The sequence below is a fragment of the Octodon degus genome, unplaced genomic scaffold (genome assembly GCF_000260255.1).
Source record: "Octodon degus isolate 3935 unplaced genomic scaffold, OctDeg1.0 scaffold00031, whole genome shotgun sequence".
NCBI classification, from domain to species: Eukaryota; Metazoa; Chordata; class Mammalia; order Rodentia; family Octodontidae; genus Octodon; species Octodon degus.
The window spans coordinates 10,130,062-10,147,840 of NW_004524607.1; the positions used below are offsets into that span (position 1 = coordinate 10,130,062).

Below are 17,779 nucleotides of genomic sequence, written 5' to 3' on the forward strand. Positions count from 1 at the left end.
TATTCTTTTTCCTTAAAGAATTGTCCAGTCTGTCTTTGCATCATGTCAGAGCCACGTGAAGTGTGGCAGTCTCACCTCTGGGAACGTCAGGACATTCACTGAATGTGGGTGTCACAAGGCCGGTTCAGCGTCATGAAGTGCTTTGCCATCCTTTCAGTAGTCTTGGCTACCACTGAGCCAACTCACTGTTTCATCAGTTGTTGCAAAGCTGCGAAGCGGTAGTTTTCTTCATTTTCTCATTCCTCCTCTGTTTATTAGCTGTGCTTCTTGATGAGGAATTTTTTTTCCCATCATTTTGTTATTTTAAAAATACTCAAGAAAAGCCTGGGAAATTCAGTCTTTATCAGTTTGTAGAATAATGAGTCAGTGCTTTGGTAACTTCCAAAGATGACAAATGAGTTTTCTTATTTTGTGTTTTAGAAGTATGAGTGTGGACATCCAGTTTCTACTGTATCAGATCAGCAACTGCATGAATGGAATCATTCACTGTGGTGCTATTTTTGTGTCTCTGGCTTTTGGGAGAATCATTAGTTTGTCTAGCAGGGTCTTTTTGACATGATTTTAGTAAATTTTGTTAACATCTTAGACTCATACATGACAGATTGCCCCAGACTCATGGACTCTGTTCCTGGGGAACCCTCATGGGAAATAACATTTAGAGACAACGATGTGGACCTGATGGTGGCTCATGCGGGTACTCCTAGCAGTCTGGGGGCTCAGGCAGCGCTGGGAGCTTGAGGCTAATCTGATCTACACAGCAAGACTCTGTCTCAAAACAAACAGGCAAACAAACAGCCAAAAACTCCGTAAAAACAGAACGTGATCTGAGCTCTGAGAAACCCTCATTGCTGCCCAGTTGTCAAAGATAAGTACTACTGGTCTTGTAGAGAAAAAAGTGATGAGTTTATATTGATATTTCAAATTCCCATTAAAACTTGAAGGGCTTATCTGCCTTTCATTTGATAGCTGTATGTTAAATTTTCAAGTAGTTTCATAGAAGTTCTGTTTGCATTCTTACGAGCTCATTCAATGGATTTTATTTTGTCTCTAGGATTTTACTGGGAACATGTAGTAAAAAATATTGTTTTGGGTGTAGTAGAATAATTTCATATGTGGTTATTCTGTCAAACTTGATAAAAGTTTGTTTCAATTTTTCCCCCCTTTTTTTTCCAGCTTGCTGTTTTCTTCCCCTCTTCTCTCTTTGTCTCTCCCTGTCGTCTTTTCTGATATTGGGAACCCAGGATTTTACACATGCCAGGCAAATGGTTCACTACTGAGTTCTTAGTCCTTTGTAAAGAAAAAAAAAAATGTTTTTTGGCAATGTAGTCTCACTGTTGCCCAGACCAGCCTCACATTCGTGATCCTGCTGCCTCAGCCCTCTTAGCAGTTGGAACTGCAGGCGTGGGTCGGCAGGCATGGCCCGCAATGCCTACCCTTTTTTTAAAATTTAGCCTTTTTCTTTTCTTTCTTTTTTATTAAAGAAAATAAACCTTGGGACTGGGGAAATAGCTCAGTAGAATAAGTGCTTCCCTGGCAAGCACAAGGGTCTGAGTTCAATCCCCAGTTCCGCTAAAAAAAGAGAAGAAACATAAGGTGATTATATTCTTGGGAGTTTATAGTTTGAATTTAGTCTTAAAGTTTACTAGACATTGTTTTCTGCATGGTTTGTCTCCTTAGTCATTGCCAAAGGACTCTGAGAAGTTGTAGAGATATGCAGGTGCAGGCACGAGGCCCAGCTTCTTCTCTAATGTTGTGGAAAGAGATTGCACACCATGGGGCAGAGCCCTATGCTCCCCTAGACCATGGACAGAGCCTGGGGAGCGTGACCTCCTGGGGTATCCATGTTGGGTAGCCTTTTTCTTAATTATGTAAGATATTACAGGTCCAGTGTCAAGACATGTATTCAGATGCCCATTCTCATTTTATTGCTCCCCCAGTTCTCTCACTCGCTGGAGTATTTGTTTGCTATTCATTATGTTAATTGCTTTTTAGTTTTATCTTTTCATTGTTTCTTTGTGGAAAATTTAAGAAAGTGTGTTTATATACGTTTGGGCATTCACATATACGGGCGCAGAAGGGTGTCATTATGTCCTCATTCTTGCATAAAGGACAACACATTATTCCTGTTCTTCTGCATCTTGCTTTTTAACAAACTATCATTTAAAGATTCACTCCAAAAAGATACAGAGAGAAAGAGAGAGAGAGAGAGAGAGAGAGAGAGAGAGAGAGAGACTGTCGTTTACACTGTGTGCTAATTCATTGGGTGCCTAAGCTATAACATTGAATCTTCCGTTGACAAATATTTGAATTATTTCCCATTCTTGTCAGAACTAGTGCCAGGATAGATAGCTTTGTGCATACAGCCTTTCATGTTTTTGTCACATTTTACTATTTTATATTCAAGATAGATTGCTGGAAGGAGGCATAGGTCAGAGTAGAGACAGATTAGAGAGCACATTCCTTCAGAGAGGGCTTAAAAACAAGCACGTTCAACATGGGCAAGTGCAGTGAGAAGATTCTCAGTATCTAGTTCTCAATTAGGAAGGGGGAGGGAGAGTATGTTTCCTGAGTGATTCTGTAGAGGGATAATTGTGTCCAAAGGGCAGAGATATAAAGATTTTTCTATATTTTATGTGTCTGTAAGTTAATTTTCAAAAGCAAAATTATTTGGGCAGTTAACTGGGCATAACAACATTTTCTTCAGGTCCCTATTTTCTCAGATTATTTCTTAAAGGCTTGTTCTAGTTTTTACTAGCAGTGAAAGATTTGGATTTTACTTGTACCCTTTGCCAATAGTATATTTTTATTTAGTCTTTTTTAACTTGGTAAATGATAAAAAACTGTCTTTGCTTTAATTTACTTTTAGTGTCCTAATTATTGTTTCTGTTTTATGAGTTCTTTTATAGAAAATATATTAATGACTGTTGCATTTTTTTAAAGCACTGTCTCTAAATTTTGCAATTCTGATTCCTTTTTTTTTAAGCTTTTTATGTGAGGGATGGAACCCAGGGCCTTGCTGTGCTAGCCAGGTGTTCTGCCACGGAGCTGTACTCCTAGCCTCTTGTCTCTAAAGTTGGATATCAAGCATGCTGATTGCATTTTTCTGCTGTCTTCTGTTGCTTATATCTTCTAACAGTCTCGTGAGGAGCTCTCACTTCTCAGGCAAACCAAGTGTATATGTGACCAATTTTCAGGGTATAAAATTGCAGTTTATGAATTTATTTTCTCAGAATGGACCAAAAACTAGTATCATCCCAAGATAAAATTCAAGTAATAACAGGAGAGTTACTACTAGCAAATGCATCCGTTCTGCATTTCCCATGTGTAGAACCCATAGTTGGTTTGTTGTCTCAGCCCTCCAGATCAGGCCGAGGTAGCTCTGGAGTCGTGTTCTGATCTTGGGGCTGTGAGGAAGAAATCACATGAGCTAACAGTTCCTGAACACAGAGTAGCAACCCCCCACGAGGAAGAATCTGTCATGAGCCCTATTTTAGAGATGGGGAAACAGGCATTAGGAATACAGTGTGATCTTTCACAAGTCTTACTGAATTAATAGAATTGCAGTCTGCTTTAAAAATATATACATAAAAATGTTTTGCTATTTAGTTTTTGTATTTTTTTATTTTACAACTAACTAGTGCCTATATTTTTTAATAGTATTTTATTACTAATATTTTGTAAAATACCATTGGCTAGTTCTCCTGTTCCTTAAAATAATTTTGTCATAAAGTTTATGTTGAGCTTTGGTTCACAAAAAATATTTAACATGAACGTAGTTTTGGTGTTCAGTGCTGAAACGAGATGATGATAAATGTTTGAGCTTGTCAAATGTTTTGTGGGTGACTTGGACCCAGGGTCAGTTTTTAAAAGACACATTGTTTTATTTGAAAAAAAAAATTGAACATTTTTCTTTCCTATAAAATTTAAAAACATTTTGTGAATGACTGAATTGTACTTCAGTAATAAAAAGCTAGGTACATGCTTATCATCTCTGAACATTAACCAACTCCATTTCCTCCCTTCTCTGCACAGGAACATGGAGCACCAGTCTCCTGGGCAGGCCGCGGCGCCTGTGCCGGCATATCCAGCGCTCAGCCCGCTGCAGATGCTGTGGTGGCAGCAGATGTATGCCCACCAGTATTACCTGCAATAGTGAGTGCTGCTGCACTAGGGCTCTGCGTCCTCACACAGGGATTGAGTTTGCTTTTACTTGATTTGGGGTTTTATTTGCTGATATGTTTAATTAGTTACTTAAAATTATTATGAGAAGCAGTTCACAAACATCTTAGCAGCTAACACACTTTTAAATTACTGGGCTGAAGGAAAAATTGTTCACCTCCATTTCATGTCAGTTAAATCTGCTTCTTGCTCCTCTGCCTCTTCCCTTGTGGCATTTGCAGTAGTCAGATGATTTTTTTTATTTTAATGAATGTATTTGGCACATGATACAGGGTTTCACCATGCAGCTCAGACATTTAGTGATCCTCCTGTTTTCAGCCTTCCCAGTGCTGGGATTACAGTTGTACGCCACCATTCCCAGTTTCAGTGGCCGGCTCAGGGCACCTGGGGGGTGGGACCGGCATGGCATGTGGTACCAGGGATTGGGGTAAGCAGACACTTAGTCTGCTGAGCTGTCTTGCCCTCAGATGATTTCTTTAATAATTATTTTTTATAAATTGAAGGGAAGATGGAGTGTTTCACTGGAGGGTGGCACATCTGCACAGGAAGATAGAAGTCAGACAGGGAATAAAGAGGGTTATGTCCAGGGGGCTGCTCCTTATGTAGGGCAGGTGTGCGATGTGTTTCCTGCATCAGCCTCAATACTGAATAGGCCGCACAGCCTTGTCTGTGCTTCTGTTTCCTGCTCATCCAATTTTCCTCATGAGGTTTTTTGTCTTTTGGCCGCCCATTTTCCCTACTCATGAGTAGCTAGCACTTCTCACCCAGTGTGACAGATGCTTGTGTCCGTACGTGGGCCTGGGGCATGCATGGTCAGCAGGACTTGGCCTGTGCAGTCCACGTGGACTTCTGTCTTCCATGACCTTAGTTGCTGCTCCATGTGGGTTACTCCTTGTTCTTTACCTCCTGCGTGTCATCTTGGGTCCCTGCTGAGTTGCATCCTTCAGTACCACAGTTCCTCCAGACTTGGCAAGGGCCAGTGATTCCTGAATAGAGCTCACTGAAATCAGGATTGGGACTGAGGGGTTGTGTTCTGAGATGTGTTCAGTATTTTCAAATACTAGCACAAATCATTTATGAATAGTACTAGATACAGTAGATAATTACTCATTTTTATACAAATCTTTGAAAACATTTGGGTCTGAAGGAGAGCTGGTGGGCTTGAAGACATGCACCCCATGTAGACTAACAAAAGGGGGGTCAGCAGCAGGAGATCACACTCATGGCAGAGTGGTGACCCTGCCCAGCTGTCCCATCTCCCCCACCTCCCACATTGCCTTGCTCACCCTGCTGAGAGTGCCCTCTCCTGATCTGCCCATTGATTGGCATTTGTGTGTGTCTAAGAAACATGGTGTGGGGGTTGTGACTTCACTTTAGGTTCATGACAAGTGCTTGAATCCCATGGAAGTGTTAACAATTACACTATGGTAAAGTCTTTTTTGTTTGTTTGTTTTTTTGGTGACAATTTCAGTCAAGCCGCAGTCTCAGCACAGGCGACGCTAGGTGCCAGCGCAGTCCAGCCTCCCACATCACAGCCCTTAAATCTGGCCCGTGGTCCTAGAGAGGAGCCCCCACAAGCCCCAAACCTGGAAAACCGAGCAGTGAACGAGAATGTTCCCATGAATGCCCAAGGGGGCCCCGCGCTCAACGAGGATGACTTGAACCGCGACTGGCTGGACTGGGTGTACACGCTTTCCCGGGCTGCCGTCCTCCTCAGCATCGTGTACTTCTACTCCTCCTTCAGCCGTTTCGTCATGGTGATGGGAGCCATGCTGCTGGTGTATCTGTGAGTGTGTTGCTTGCTTCCCCTGATCTCCTTTGGGACCCCCGAGATGGTAGGCACAGGATCTGGCCTGTTGTGAGTGCTGAGAGAAGGGTGTGCGTGCTGGGCTTCCGGGCCGTGGCTCTGCTTCCTGAAGCAGTGCAGGCTGTGCTGAAGAGTGTTTATCAGAATTGTTTAGAGACAGAGTTTTTATTTAGTGTGTTTTATAAAAACAATTCATCCAATGAGACATGTTTTTTCAGTTCTTTGAACCTGAAGAAGTATTCAGTGTACTCCTGTGTAAGAATGTCCTTTTTGATGATAACTGCCATTAGTAATTGGGTCATACAGGTACAAGTTGCACCTTTTGATAAGACTGATATTTCTCTTGCCCTACATTCTTTCCAGGAGACAAAAGCAATCTAATTGTGTTTTAGTTAAAAAAATAAACAACTCTTGTGCCTCCTGACATGTCTTTAATATCTAACATAGGGCCAGGTAAGTCCATGAGAGACTTTTAGATTTGAGTTGGCTTTCGTTTTCCTGTCATTGCTTTGAGGAAGGTGATTCATTCTTCTCTTGTAGAACACTAATGTTTACGGTGTTAAAGTGAAAAAATCACAACTTGTCTTCTTTTCCTGAACAGACATCAAGCTGGATGGTTTCCCTTTAGGCAAGAAGGAGATCAGCAGCGGGCCCCCAACAACAATATAGAAATTAACCATGATGGGCAACATGTGAATAATGTAGAACTTGAAGAAATGGTATGTTATGGAAGGTTTGGGGCTGTTGAAAAATGATTTTCCTTAGCACTGGATGGGACCAGCAAGATAAAAAGTGCGTTGGATATTCTGAAGTGCTTATGGAGTGGTGTGTGAAGAAAAGCTAACATATCAATTGTGGTGGCTTCCACAGGGAGAGCTTAGGCTATAGTACTGGATATTATAGAATTAAGTGGAAAAGATTAACATTCTTTCATATAACAGCCTAGAAAGCAAGTTATACACATGATGAGAGTTTATTATGTTACTGTAGCAGTTTTCACGTTTAAATTTCAATGTCCAGAAACCAGATTTGGGTTTCACTGAGGTGTAGCGACCGTGCATCTGTCACTCCCTAGGTGCTCTTATCCATTCTCTTCACAAAGAAGAGCATAGCCCCCTCCTTTTCTACTGTGAGTTGATGGTGCAGCTCGCTCAGGAATGTGTGTCTTGTTTTGTTTGAAAGGAACGCATTATGGACGATGGGCTTGAAGACGAGAGTGGAGAAGACGCAGGGGAAGACACCAGCACAGTTCAGAGGCCTGGACTGATGGCTTCGGCGTGGTCTTTTGTTACCACCTTCTTTACTTCTCTAATACCAGAGGGACCTCCCCCGGTTGCCAATTAGACCTAAAAACTGTGCCAGCTGTAAAGAGGCTCTGATTTTAGGAAAGTGGTTTAAGTAACAGTGCAATTTCAAGAAAAATTTATAACTTTCTTTTGATCATGATGTACAGAGATGTCCTATTCTTTAAGCTTCTCCTGCATATGAGTGTTTTAAGCACAAATGGACTACTAAATGGGTGATTTTTTTTTTTTTTTAAAAGATCCTAACAGAACATAGCATAACAGCATTGGTCTTCCAGGTTTTATTCACTTCAGTTATGTAAAGGATACCAAGACAGACCTATCTGTGTGTCTTATTTCTTCAAAGAGCTGCTTCATCTATAAATGTCTATAGCTAGTAGCCCAGTCCTTTAATGTGTAATTTGAATAAATATATATATTTTCTGTGAATTATCCTGAAAGTTTTAAACAGAATGACCTCATAGTTTTTAATAAAGAATATTATTTACCTAAAATGTGCTAATAGCATCTTGCCCAGCCATAAAGCAATAAACTTCTCAGTAATCTTAATTTTGACAATTTAATAAATGATGAATACTTTCCATTTTAAGGATGCATATCGTATCAGTCAAAATTAATACTTTAACAGAAAAAAGGCAGCTCTTCAGTGGAGTTATCAGTGACAAAATGTTTGATACAGGTAGTACTTTTATAAAATATGCTGGAAATTGCTCCCTGTAATTTTTTAAATAAAAAATCAGTTATGAATTATGGTAAGCAGTCTTATGGGATATTTGCTCAAACTCTTTAATAGTGGTACCTATTTACATGTAAGAATCTATGTAAATTTCAGTTTTGTTTTGTTTTTGAGATAGATTCTCAGCTGTGCAGTTCAGGTTGGCCTTGGACTCACTGTGTAGCCCAGGCTGGCCTCGAACTCACAGTGATCTTGCTGCCTCAGCCTCCCAAGTGCTGGGATTACAGGTGTGCACCACCATGGCCGGCCCCAGTGATTGTTCACAAGGTTGCTGGTCTTCAAAGTCATTTCACCTCCTTCCCTTCCTGATGGTATTCTTGAGTTCATAAGAATCTCCACATCTGAATTTTACAGTGAAAATTCTGGATTCTGGCAGGCCGGGGTGATGGTGAGATGGTGGTGGCGGTGGTGTCCAGAAGGCCAGGCTGAGCCACCTGCTCCAAAGCTCCAGTCAGAGCTAAGGGCAGGAAGTGAGCTTTATCAGTGTGGCCACAATGGGCGGCATAGTTAAGGGGGCTTGAGACCTGTTTTGAAGGAGCTGCACAAGTTTTGATTTTATAGGAAAGTAGAAGAAAAGCAAAGGTTGGGGTTTGCATCGCTGGTGAAGCTGGGTGGGTGATTCAGGACTGGTTCTGTGAGGCTCTGTGACAGCCATCATTGCTTGAGGGGACAATTTGTTTCCCTTCTGGGGTAACTGTCCCCACCTAGGGAAGCTGGCCCTGCCATCCACTGCAAGGGAGCTGCCTCTGTGGGACTCCTCCATTCTGGGCTCACCATGGATTACAGTAGTGTCAGGCCCTGTGGTAAAGGTGTCTGTGGTCACCCTGCCATTCCTGGAATCAAGGGACTCAGGAACGTTGCTCAGAAGGGAAAGTTGGAGACACAGGAGGCTGAGGAGAACAGTGCAGGGTGGTGAGGGCAGAGCCTGGCCTCCTTCAGTCTGCTGCCTCGGTAGTCTATTGGAAAACCCTGGGAAATGCCGATCGAGTATTCAGAAGAAGCCAGCTTCCTAAGGAGCAGGCACCTGAATAGAACAAAGGTGGATGCTGAGGCTTTGCGTTACATGAAGTGCATTGTGAAATTATGGTGGGCTGGCTCAGGGAGAAGCAATTAGATGACAGGACGGAGTAGAAGATGAGGAAAACACGATTCTTTCCTGAGTTGTTAGAATGGTAAAAGTGGCATTTTTGGCATCGCTGTTCAGGAGAGAAAAATTAGATTTCTGTTTTAAGTGTCCATCAAGACATCTGTGTAAACAAACCATGGAAATACAAATATAAAATATAGGTGAGGACTTAAATAATATTGGATGAGAACCTACCTTTATGGCATAATCCCTACAAGAACAAATTGCTACGTATATAATATTTTGACATTTTTAATTTAAAAAAAACAGGAAAAAAGAAAAAGTCTTACATTCAGTCCAGTGTAAACTATTTGGGTTCAGTAAAAAAGTGAACACTTTAATAAGAAATGGATAATAAATAAAATGGAGAGAAAAGTTCAGTAGGATGTAGAAGTTAAAATTAGGAAATTGGTGAAAAGGTACTCATTGTTTGTGAAGCTACAGGGGGATGTAAAATAATATACAGGCTTCGCAGCAAGTACCAGGTGTTCCCAGTGTAGAGTCATTCCCAATCTCCCTGTGACTTTTAGTCTAGTCATCCTTAGACTAAAAGCCGCTAAGTGTGGCTCACAAAGTCCGGGAAAGTCCGGCCCTCGTCTCCAGCAGCTCTGAGCTCCTCTCTTGCCCTCTGTTGAGCTAGGCTGATCTTTTAGTTCCAGTCGTCTTTCCAGCATGAGGAATAACTTACGTACATAATTAATTAAATTTCGTGAGTTTCTCAGTTGCTACTCAGAACGTAGTTCCTTCCCTCTTTGTCTCAACACTAATCGTTCAGCAGACCTGTGCGAAATTGCCAGTTTTTTGTCTGGGAAACTTCTTTCCTAGAAGCTTAGTTTACTTCTTTGTATTTAATACCACTGCCTTTTACATTTGTTTCTTTCTTTGTTCACCCACTTTGACTCCGAGGAACATATTTATGTTCATTGTTCCATTTGCAGTTCTAGACGAGTGCCTAGAATCTTAACTCAGTACTGGATGAGCTCATACCTTTTCCACCAGCAGAAGCTCCAAAGGCTGACACGTGTGTGTGAGAGGCAGCTTTCAGGTGTTCGCTGCTGGCCATGACTGGGACAATGGGAACTGGCAGGCAGTCGACCGAGTGAGGACATCTGACCCCCGCAGGGCCAGCGTGGCTCAGGGCTGATGCAGTCACATCCAGGCATGTTCTGGATCTCAATCTTTGAGATAAATAAATTGTCAAAGCTGACAGAAATGGTCCATGGTTATTTCCTAGTTCAGGCAGGGATGGAGTAGGGAGAAGAATGCAGAGAAAATCATGAACTGATCAGAGATAATTATGAACTAGAGAAGTGGAACTGTGGATTTCATACAGAGGTTTGGTGTTCTGGGGAGCAGCACTCTGTAGGAAATGAGCAGATCGCTGCTTCCCACCCACAGGCATTACGCTCCCGGCCCTTTTAAATTTGAGACAGGGTCTTGTTAGGTCTCTGAATTGCACAAGCTGGGCTCCAATCTGCAGTCCTGCCTCAGCCTCCTTCAGTGCTGGGATTACAGGCCCTGCCACATCCCCAGCTTGAAATTAGATTCAACCAGAGAAAAGCCCACATTTGGAGACTGTTGCACATCCCCATGGCAGTGTCTGACTTGCACATCAGCTTCCTGTATGCATCGTATGCCCCCACATCCTGCTGCGTCTGGAATGGTGGTGCCGGATAGGCAAACCTGAGCCAGGCTCCAGCACACCCTGCTCTCAGATGTCACGCTGTTTGGGAGGTGCAGTGTGGCCAGCAGCCTCATCTCCACAGGAGGCAGTGCCAGCCAGCACTGTGCAGGTGAACTGCAACCTGGGAACTCAGTGGGCACAGGGAGGGTGCTTCCATCTCCTGTCTCACAGGTGGGAGGCTTTGGGGCTCCTAACATGAACAGGTCAGGCATTTAAACCAAACCTTTACGACCAGAGAAGCCAGCGAGAATGCTTCGTGAAGCAGTGCTACGGAGCAGTGCCAGCCTTTTGCATAACATATGGTAGAGTCTGACAAAAAGCTTTTCCTTAGGAAAGAGGAAGCAGTCATCGCTCAGGGCACCTGTTTCAGCATCTGGGGTTGCTTTGCTGGCCAGGACTCTGGGTGAGGGGAACATTTGCCAGGCACAGTGAGGCCTTGGCCTGTGAGACAGTGAGACCTTGGCCTGTGAGACAGGGTCTCTCCATCCCATGAGCCCTCGTCACAGCCGAGCCCTTTGTGCTTGGGCACAGCGTGAGGCCCAAGTCCTGGGGACCAGTGTCAGGAGTCATGCCCACATTCACTTCCTGATCCCACTGCTAAGTCATGGCTTCCTCCAGCTGATATGCCTTCCACGGTGACCTCACTGCTCAAGTGGGGCACTCATCCTCCCCTCTCCCCCGTGGCCCAAAGTCACAGGAGGAGCAAGTGCAGCCTGATGGTCTGGGTAGGACCTTTAAGTCACCACTCCTCCCAGAGGGTGCAGGGGAGCCATCCTGTGCTGTCACCGCGGTGCTAATGATCAACTCCGATGGTTTCCGAGGGCTGTGGAGAAAGCATGGGCCTGAATTCCACTGAGCAGAGATCAGTGTCTGGTCACCGGCTCTTCTCCTCCAGCCATTTTGCCGACCGTGAGTGCCATCGCTGAGAAGCTAAACAGAAGCTTTAGAAGACAGGGGCACAAATACAAAATTCAAGATCCATTTCTGAGATCCTTGCACTGTTTGAAAATGCAAAAGCAATAACTTAGATGAGAAATTAGCAAAGCAGGGCTGCATGCTTCAGTTTCTATGGCATTTTATAGCAATGTAAAACTAATGAGTTAACAGCAGGGGAATGTTGAGAAACAACCCAAAAGAGGAGATAAAGGAACGTAGAAAAGATGGGAGCAAATGGAAACAGAAGGCTGACGTAACGCAAATGCCTCAATATCCACATTGATGGTATGCAAATGTATGTCTAACATTCCAGTTTAAAGACGGGATAGTTGGCCCGGAGTAAGAACAAAATCAAAAGCTACGAGACTGGAAAACATACCTTAAATATAAGGCTACAGGTAAGTTTGGAAGGATGAGAAGACCTACGTGCAGGTATGAGCCCAAAGGCAGCTGGTTGTTTCATGTGCAAAGGACTTCGAGGCGGGAAACACTGACCAGAGGAACAGCGGTGACAGAAGGTCCCTTTGGAAGGCACACATAGCTGAGCAAGGTACTGGTGACCCTGTCTCCTCTGGCAGGTGGTCAGAGAGCAGCCAGGCTCGAGGTACTCAGGGAGGCAGAGGCACCTATGAAGTGTGTCCCAGAGGCTTGTGGCTTTAGGGTGCCAGCCTCGTCAGCTGAACAGCTGGCTGGGTGGGAGGTGTGGCCTGGCTCACAGAGCTCTCAGGTGCCACCGAAGGTGTATCTGCTCTACTCTCCCTCTTTCCACTTGCGGGCTGCCATGAGGTGGGCAGCTTTCTCACTGTGCCACTTCCGTCATAATGGTTCTGCCATGGAGCAGGCCAACCACGGGCTGAATGCAGGAGTCCAGATAAGGCTCCTCCTTGGAGGTGCTGATGCCAGGTATTTGGGAGAGAGAGGGAGAGGAGGGAGAGTGAGAGAGCGAGAGAGAGCGAGCGAGAGGATAGGGGAAATGAGAGAAGGCATATACTATCCAAAAGGATGAGAAATTAATATTTTCCTTTTTTAATTATTTAGAGAGTATTAGTTTCTATAATCAAATCTATGTAGCTGAAGCCTTACATATTTAATGCAGTGTTAACCCCTGTACAAATGGAAAATAACATTTCTAAACCAATATGGCTGTTAACTGAAAAACATACTTTTCCCATAGTGAACACAGCTAGTTTTCAAAAATTCAAGATATTAGCAGTAACAGTTTTTTTCAGGTTCTACAGTCATCTTAAACCAAATCACAGAGACATCATGGCAAACTCTATTAAAAGGATGCCTGGCAAGCATGGCCCTGAGTTAAATTCCCAGTACTCCCCCCAGAAAAAGAAAAGACCCCCCCACCAAAAAAAAAAAAAAAAAAAAAACAAAAAAACAAAAAACAGTGAATTCTGTTACTGTTTGTCCTGGCGCCATTTTTAAAAATTAGTTTCTCAATCAGCATCTGGAAGAAAAACATTCTAGAGCAATGCCATTAAAATCAGCTTGGATAAAGCATGGTCAGCGCTGTGTATGTCAGTCAGGTACAACTGACTTTACACTCGCAGAGGCCTAGTCTGTTCCTGTCCTGCACCTGTAAAACCAGAAGGCAAATGAATGGCCTGTAACACCAGCAGGCAAATAAATGCTGACTTTCAGGAGGGGGCTGTGGATCCCTTATAAATGTCATTAATAACATCACAGTTATCAAATACAGTATTTAATCTTCACAACAGCCCTATGAGGTGGGCATCGTTATAACCATTTTACTTCACAGAGAAAACCCAGTACCGTCAGAGGGAGGTTCATAGCAAGGCAGTCCGGTACGGGGTCTCTGCTCCTGATCATGCAGGGGCCACCAGCTTTTACAGTTTGCCACACCTTTTTGTTGAACATTGTCAGAGCCATTTTGATGGCTCTGGCTTGTCCTGGAATTCTTTATACAAGAGGGCAGAGCAGACAGGAGAGGAATACACACTGGAGCGTACTGTGAACACACTTCCTCTGGCGCACCCTACCACTGTAAGCACACACATCATTGGCCACATTTTAAACCTGAGAAAAACAAGCGGACTGAACGAGACACGGTAAGAGCCGAGAGGGGGCACCCGGGTGCTGCTTCCCCATAAACCACAGGAGCCTAGCACACCCGTAAGTCGGCGAACTTACAGCAATTTGACCTGTCGTCAGGTATTCAACGGCAGTGTGGGCCGGCACGGCTACTGGCGACACTTTGTGACTTTTCGCGCTGGGTGGCGCTGGAACACCGCATGTCGGATCACACTGCTGCGGCTGTACTGGGGCCGGAGGTGGGGTTTGCTACCTGACCCGTGGAAAGGAGCACGGCCCTGGGAATTCGGTCTCTGATGTTAAATTTGGGAAGACAAGGGTCCCGGGGCTTGCAGGGCGTTGCTGGGGCTGAACTCCTGGCTGCGCTGCCCGGGCAGTGGACCTCTTGGGCACACACTCGGCCACCTCAGAGTCTCCCGCCAGCGACGGGGAATCTCCGCAGCTAGGGGCCTGGCGCTGCGGTAGCTGCACAAGAGACGGTGGACTTCGGTGCAGCCCTTTGTTGGTTCCCTGCGGGGCACAGTCTGGGGCTTGCAGGAGGTCACAGTGCCTGGCGCGGGGACCCCTCTCAAGGCTCTTCGTTGACACCCTGGCCACCAGCTGCAGAGCTGCCGGTAGAAAACTGTTTTCTGGAGACATGGATAGATTCACAGTGTTAGTGACGGGATGGGCTCTTGCGCGCTCTGTCACAGTGTTAGTGAGGGGATGGGCTCTTGCGTGCTCTCTCAGAGGAATCAGAAACAGGCCAGCACAGGATGAAGCATTTTATTCTTGTGCTTGAGCCCATGGAGGAAAGCCACAGGGATGGAAACCCCAGGCTGACTTCAACGAGGGACAGATTAGTACAGCTTAGATAGCTTTATAGGGCAGAATTCACTATGTAGCCCAGGCTAGCCTCAAACTCCTGAAGCTCTTCTTGCCTCAGCCTCCCAAGTGCTGGGACTGCAAGCGTTTACTACCACACCGGGTAGAGACCTGGTCTGTCAATGTCATCAGAGGTAGATAAGGAGTTTTAATTCTTCATCATGCCTCTTCCTACCATATGACTCATTACATCTCAGGGTGAGATTTGACTCCACTAATAAAGCTAAGGTAACTGTAGGTCATTTTAGTGACTATTTTATGCTTATGATTGTCCCTTACTACTGCCTGAAAGTTGACCCTTCGTGTCTGAGTACATTGGGTTTTGAAGCAGGGCAAATCATACCCCTGCCTCAGTTCTGGCTTTAATGATCTTGATTTTCAGCTCTGGCTTTTTGTGTATTTGGTACAGGGCCTCACTCTGCAGCTCGGACTCATAGTGACCCTCCTGTCTCAGCCTCCCCAGTGCTGTGATTACGGGGGCACACCACCACACCAGTCTATCTCTGGCTTTTTGAGATCTCCGCAGGCCATGCAGTCTGTGGAGGCTGAGCTGCTTTCGCCTTTCCTGGTCTGTGAGCTTCATTGTACAGCCCTGAGGACTGGTCCACTTTGTAACTCCCAATTCCCTCTTAGGTTTGTTGCTCTCGTCAGACCCGGGGTTAACTTCGGTGTCCCACGTGGAGTCCCATGTTTAGCCTGGAGTCTTCCCAAGGATCAAATCAAGTTTGTGCAAGAAGGAAGATGGAAGAGCTACCCCAGTGAGGAGAGATTGAAGGAGTCAAGGACACAGGGGAGCTACAGGCAAGGGGGGCTTAGGGCAGTGTGAGACAATGGTAGCAGTTGAGTGTAGTCTCAAGCTTAGTTCATACAGTTGCTTCTATCTTCTTAGCTTGGTTCTGACCATTGTTCTGTGGGTAAAATGTGTACAATAATATTTTTGTACTACTTTTTGCAAATCGGGGGGGTTAATTCTGAAATAATTTCAAACTTGGAAGTTAGATAAAAATTTATAAAATGTTATTTGACCACGATTATGGGATATTTCAAACACACAGACAAATAGAGAATACAAACGACCCCTGGTGACCTGGTGACCTGTGACCTGTGACCTGTGACCCAACATCCTGATTCAAGGTGTTGGTAGAAGCGACAGATAAGAAATGAAGTCAACCGAACTTAACAAAAAAAGGGGATACAGATGAATGTCCATTTTGTATCTGTGTATTCAGGGTGGTTAGGATAGATATATAGTTACATTCTCTTAATGAATAGAATGATTTGTTCTAATGGTGTTTGTAAATAGGATCTCAAGTCCGCATCTTGTACAGCAATTAACCACTAAGAAGAATGTATGCAGTGTGTTAATTATTGAAACTGTCCTACCGATTTGATTTGAAACTGTCTCATTGTTATCTGTTTATCAATAAAATTATGGCAAAAAAAAAAAAAAGAAATGAAATCAGTGGCTTCGGCAGGCAATCACATCGGACGCCCTCACTGTGAGCTTTCTGTCTCCAGAGATGGCTCGTGGTGGTACATTCAGACCACTGTTTTTTAGTCAAGGGCCATTTAAAGTTTTGACAGCCTCCACGTTAGGGCAAATCCAGCAAGACACTTAGTATACTATTCACCTCATAAGACAGAGAGCGCAGCCTATGCCTTACACCTCATTTGGCAAGTTCTTTGGGAGAATCCCCTCCCCCGTCCTCATTTTTTATAGTAGGGATATAATCATTATTGTCTGAGACCACGTTAAGTATGTCAAGGTAGCCTTAATTGCAAATGCTTTTTTGAAATCTTTTTCATTTAAAAAGTAAATTTTAAATTTTAGAGTTACAGAGAAATTGCAAAAATAGTTTGAAGACTTCTCATAGACCCTGACCCTGTTCTCCGTGTGACAGTATTGTCAGCATGCACTGGCGTGAGACAGCTGCTACATTCAATGAACCAAGACTGGATTGTGCGTGTTAACTAAATCCACACTTTATTTAGATTTCCTTAGTCTTTATGCAATGTCCCCCTTCTTTTCTGGGATTCCCTCTAATTTATCCTAAATTTAGTTGTCCTCCTACTGGGCTATTCTGTCATGACAGTTTCTCTCATTTTTTGTTTGTGATGACTGGAACCATTTCGAGGAATATTGGCAGGTATTTTATAGAATGTCCCTCCACTTGGAATTTTGGCTGGTGTTTTTCATGAGCAAAGCGGGAGATGTGTTTTCTTTAGGCAGAAGACGCAGAGGCCAAGTGCTGTTCTCATCTCCGTGGGTCAAGCTTGCATTCTGTCTGCCTGATGTCTACTCCCGGTGTTTGTTGGTTGGTGTCGTCCTCGAGCCAGGGTTTCCCGGTGTAGCCCAGGCTTCCCTCATGCTCTCAGTCCTCCTTTCTTAGCCTTGCAGATGCTGGGGGTGCTGCGCTTGCAGGCATCGCCTGACTTTCACCAGTGATGTTGACCTTGATCACCTGGCCAAGGTGGGCCCTGTCTGGCCTCTTTGCTATAAAGTTACCTCCATTCAAGTTCCACTCTGCTCTTTGGCTGGGAGTCACTAGGTGCACTACTCCAGGGAAGGAGTAGGAGTTGTGCTACGCTGCTTTGAGGACAGGGCATCTACATCAATTATTTGGAGCTCTGCATGGGAGATTCATCTCTTTATCCCATTTATGTATTTACATATCAGTGTGGACTCGTGGCTATTTATTGTATACTTTGAGTTTTATGCCAATGCTCATATATTTTCTCTTTAGAATTGTTGCAGTGTTGGGCCTGGGGAGCTCCTTCAGTGGGCTCCTGTGTTCTTCACAAGCCCTGTCACTGGGCCTTCTCTCCTGAGTGCGTCCTTCCTCACAGACAGTACAGTGTTCCTGGTGTGGCTTTCAAGCTCTCTGTTCCAGGGCTGGAATCGGCCACTTCTCCAGTGAGCTTTTGGGACTTGTGTGCTGCCTTCATTACAGTTAGGAACTTTCTAAAGGGAAGTTTGAAGAAGGCCTGATAACAAAGAGTCAAGTGTTTTTCGATATCATTAAAATTAATTGTACCATTCCTTCTGGAATGAGAAGCTAGAATTTTTATAAATGGTTGGGGC

General features: G+C 44.3%; 1 protein-coding gene and 1 non-coding gene across 3 annotated transcripts in view; one reads left to right on the forward strand and one right to left on the reverse strand.

The window, feature by feature from the left end:
• Herpud2 (HERPUD family member 2) overlaps positions 1-10,311 on the forward strand; it is a 52,099-nt gene extending 41,788 nt beyond the window's left edge. Inside the window, exons 5-8 of one of the 2 annotated variants that reach the window (XM_023713424.1) lie at positions 4,033-4,152; positions 5,651-5,965; positions 6,588-6,705; positions 10,091-10,311. In XM_023713424.1, coding sequence (XP_023569192.1) covers positions 4,033-4,152; positions 5,651-5,965; positions 6,588-6,705; positions 10,091-10,096 — 559 coding nt within the window. In that variant the 3' untranslated portion in view covers positions 10,097-10,311. Of the gene's footprint in view, positions 1-4,032; positions 4,153-5,650; positions 5,966-6,587; positions 6,706-7,168; positions 8,047-10,090 lie in introns of those variants that run through there. The other variant, XM_004629576.2, reaches the window with a different exon arrangement.
• Positions 1,648-1,848, reverse strand: LOC111816401. The gene has a single exon (XR_002820805.1). It is a non-coding gene; the product is annotated as a small nucleolar RNA SNORA73 family (small nucleolar RNA).
• Positions 10,312-17,779: the final 7,468 nt, after the last annotated feature.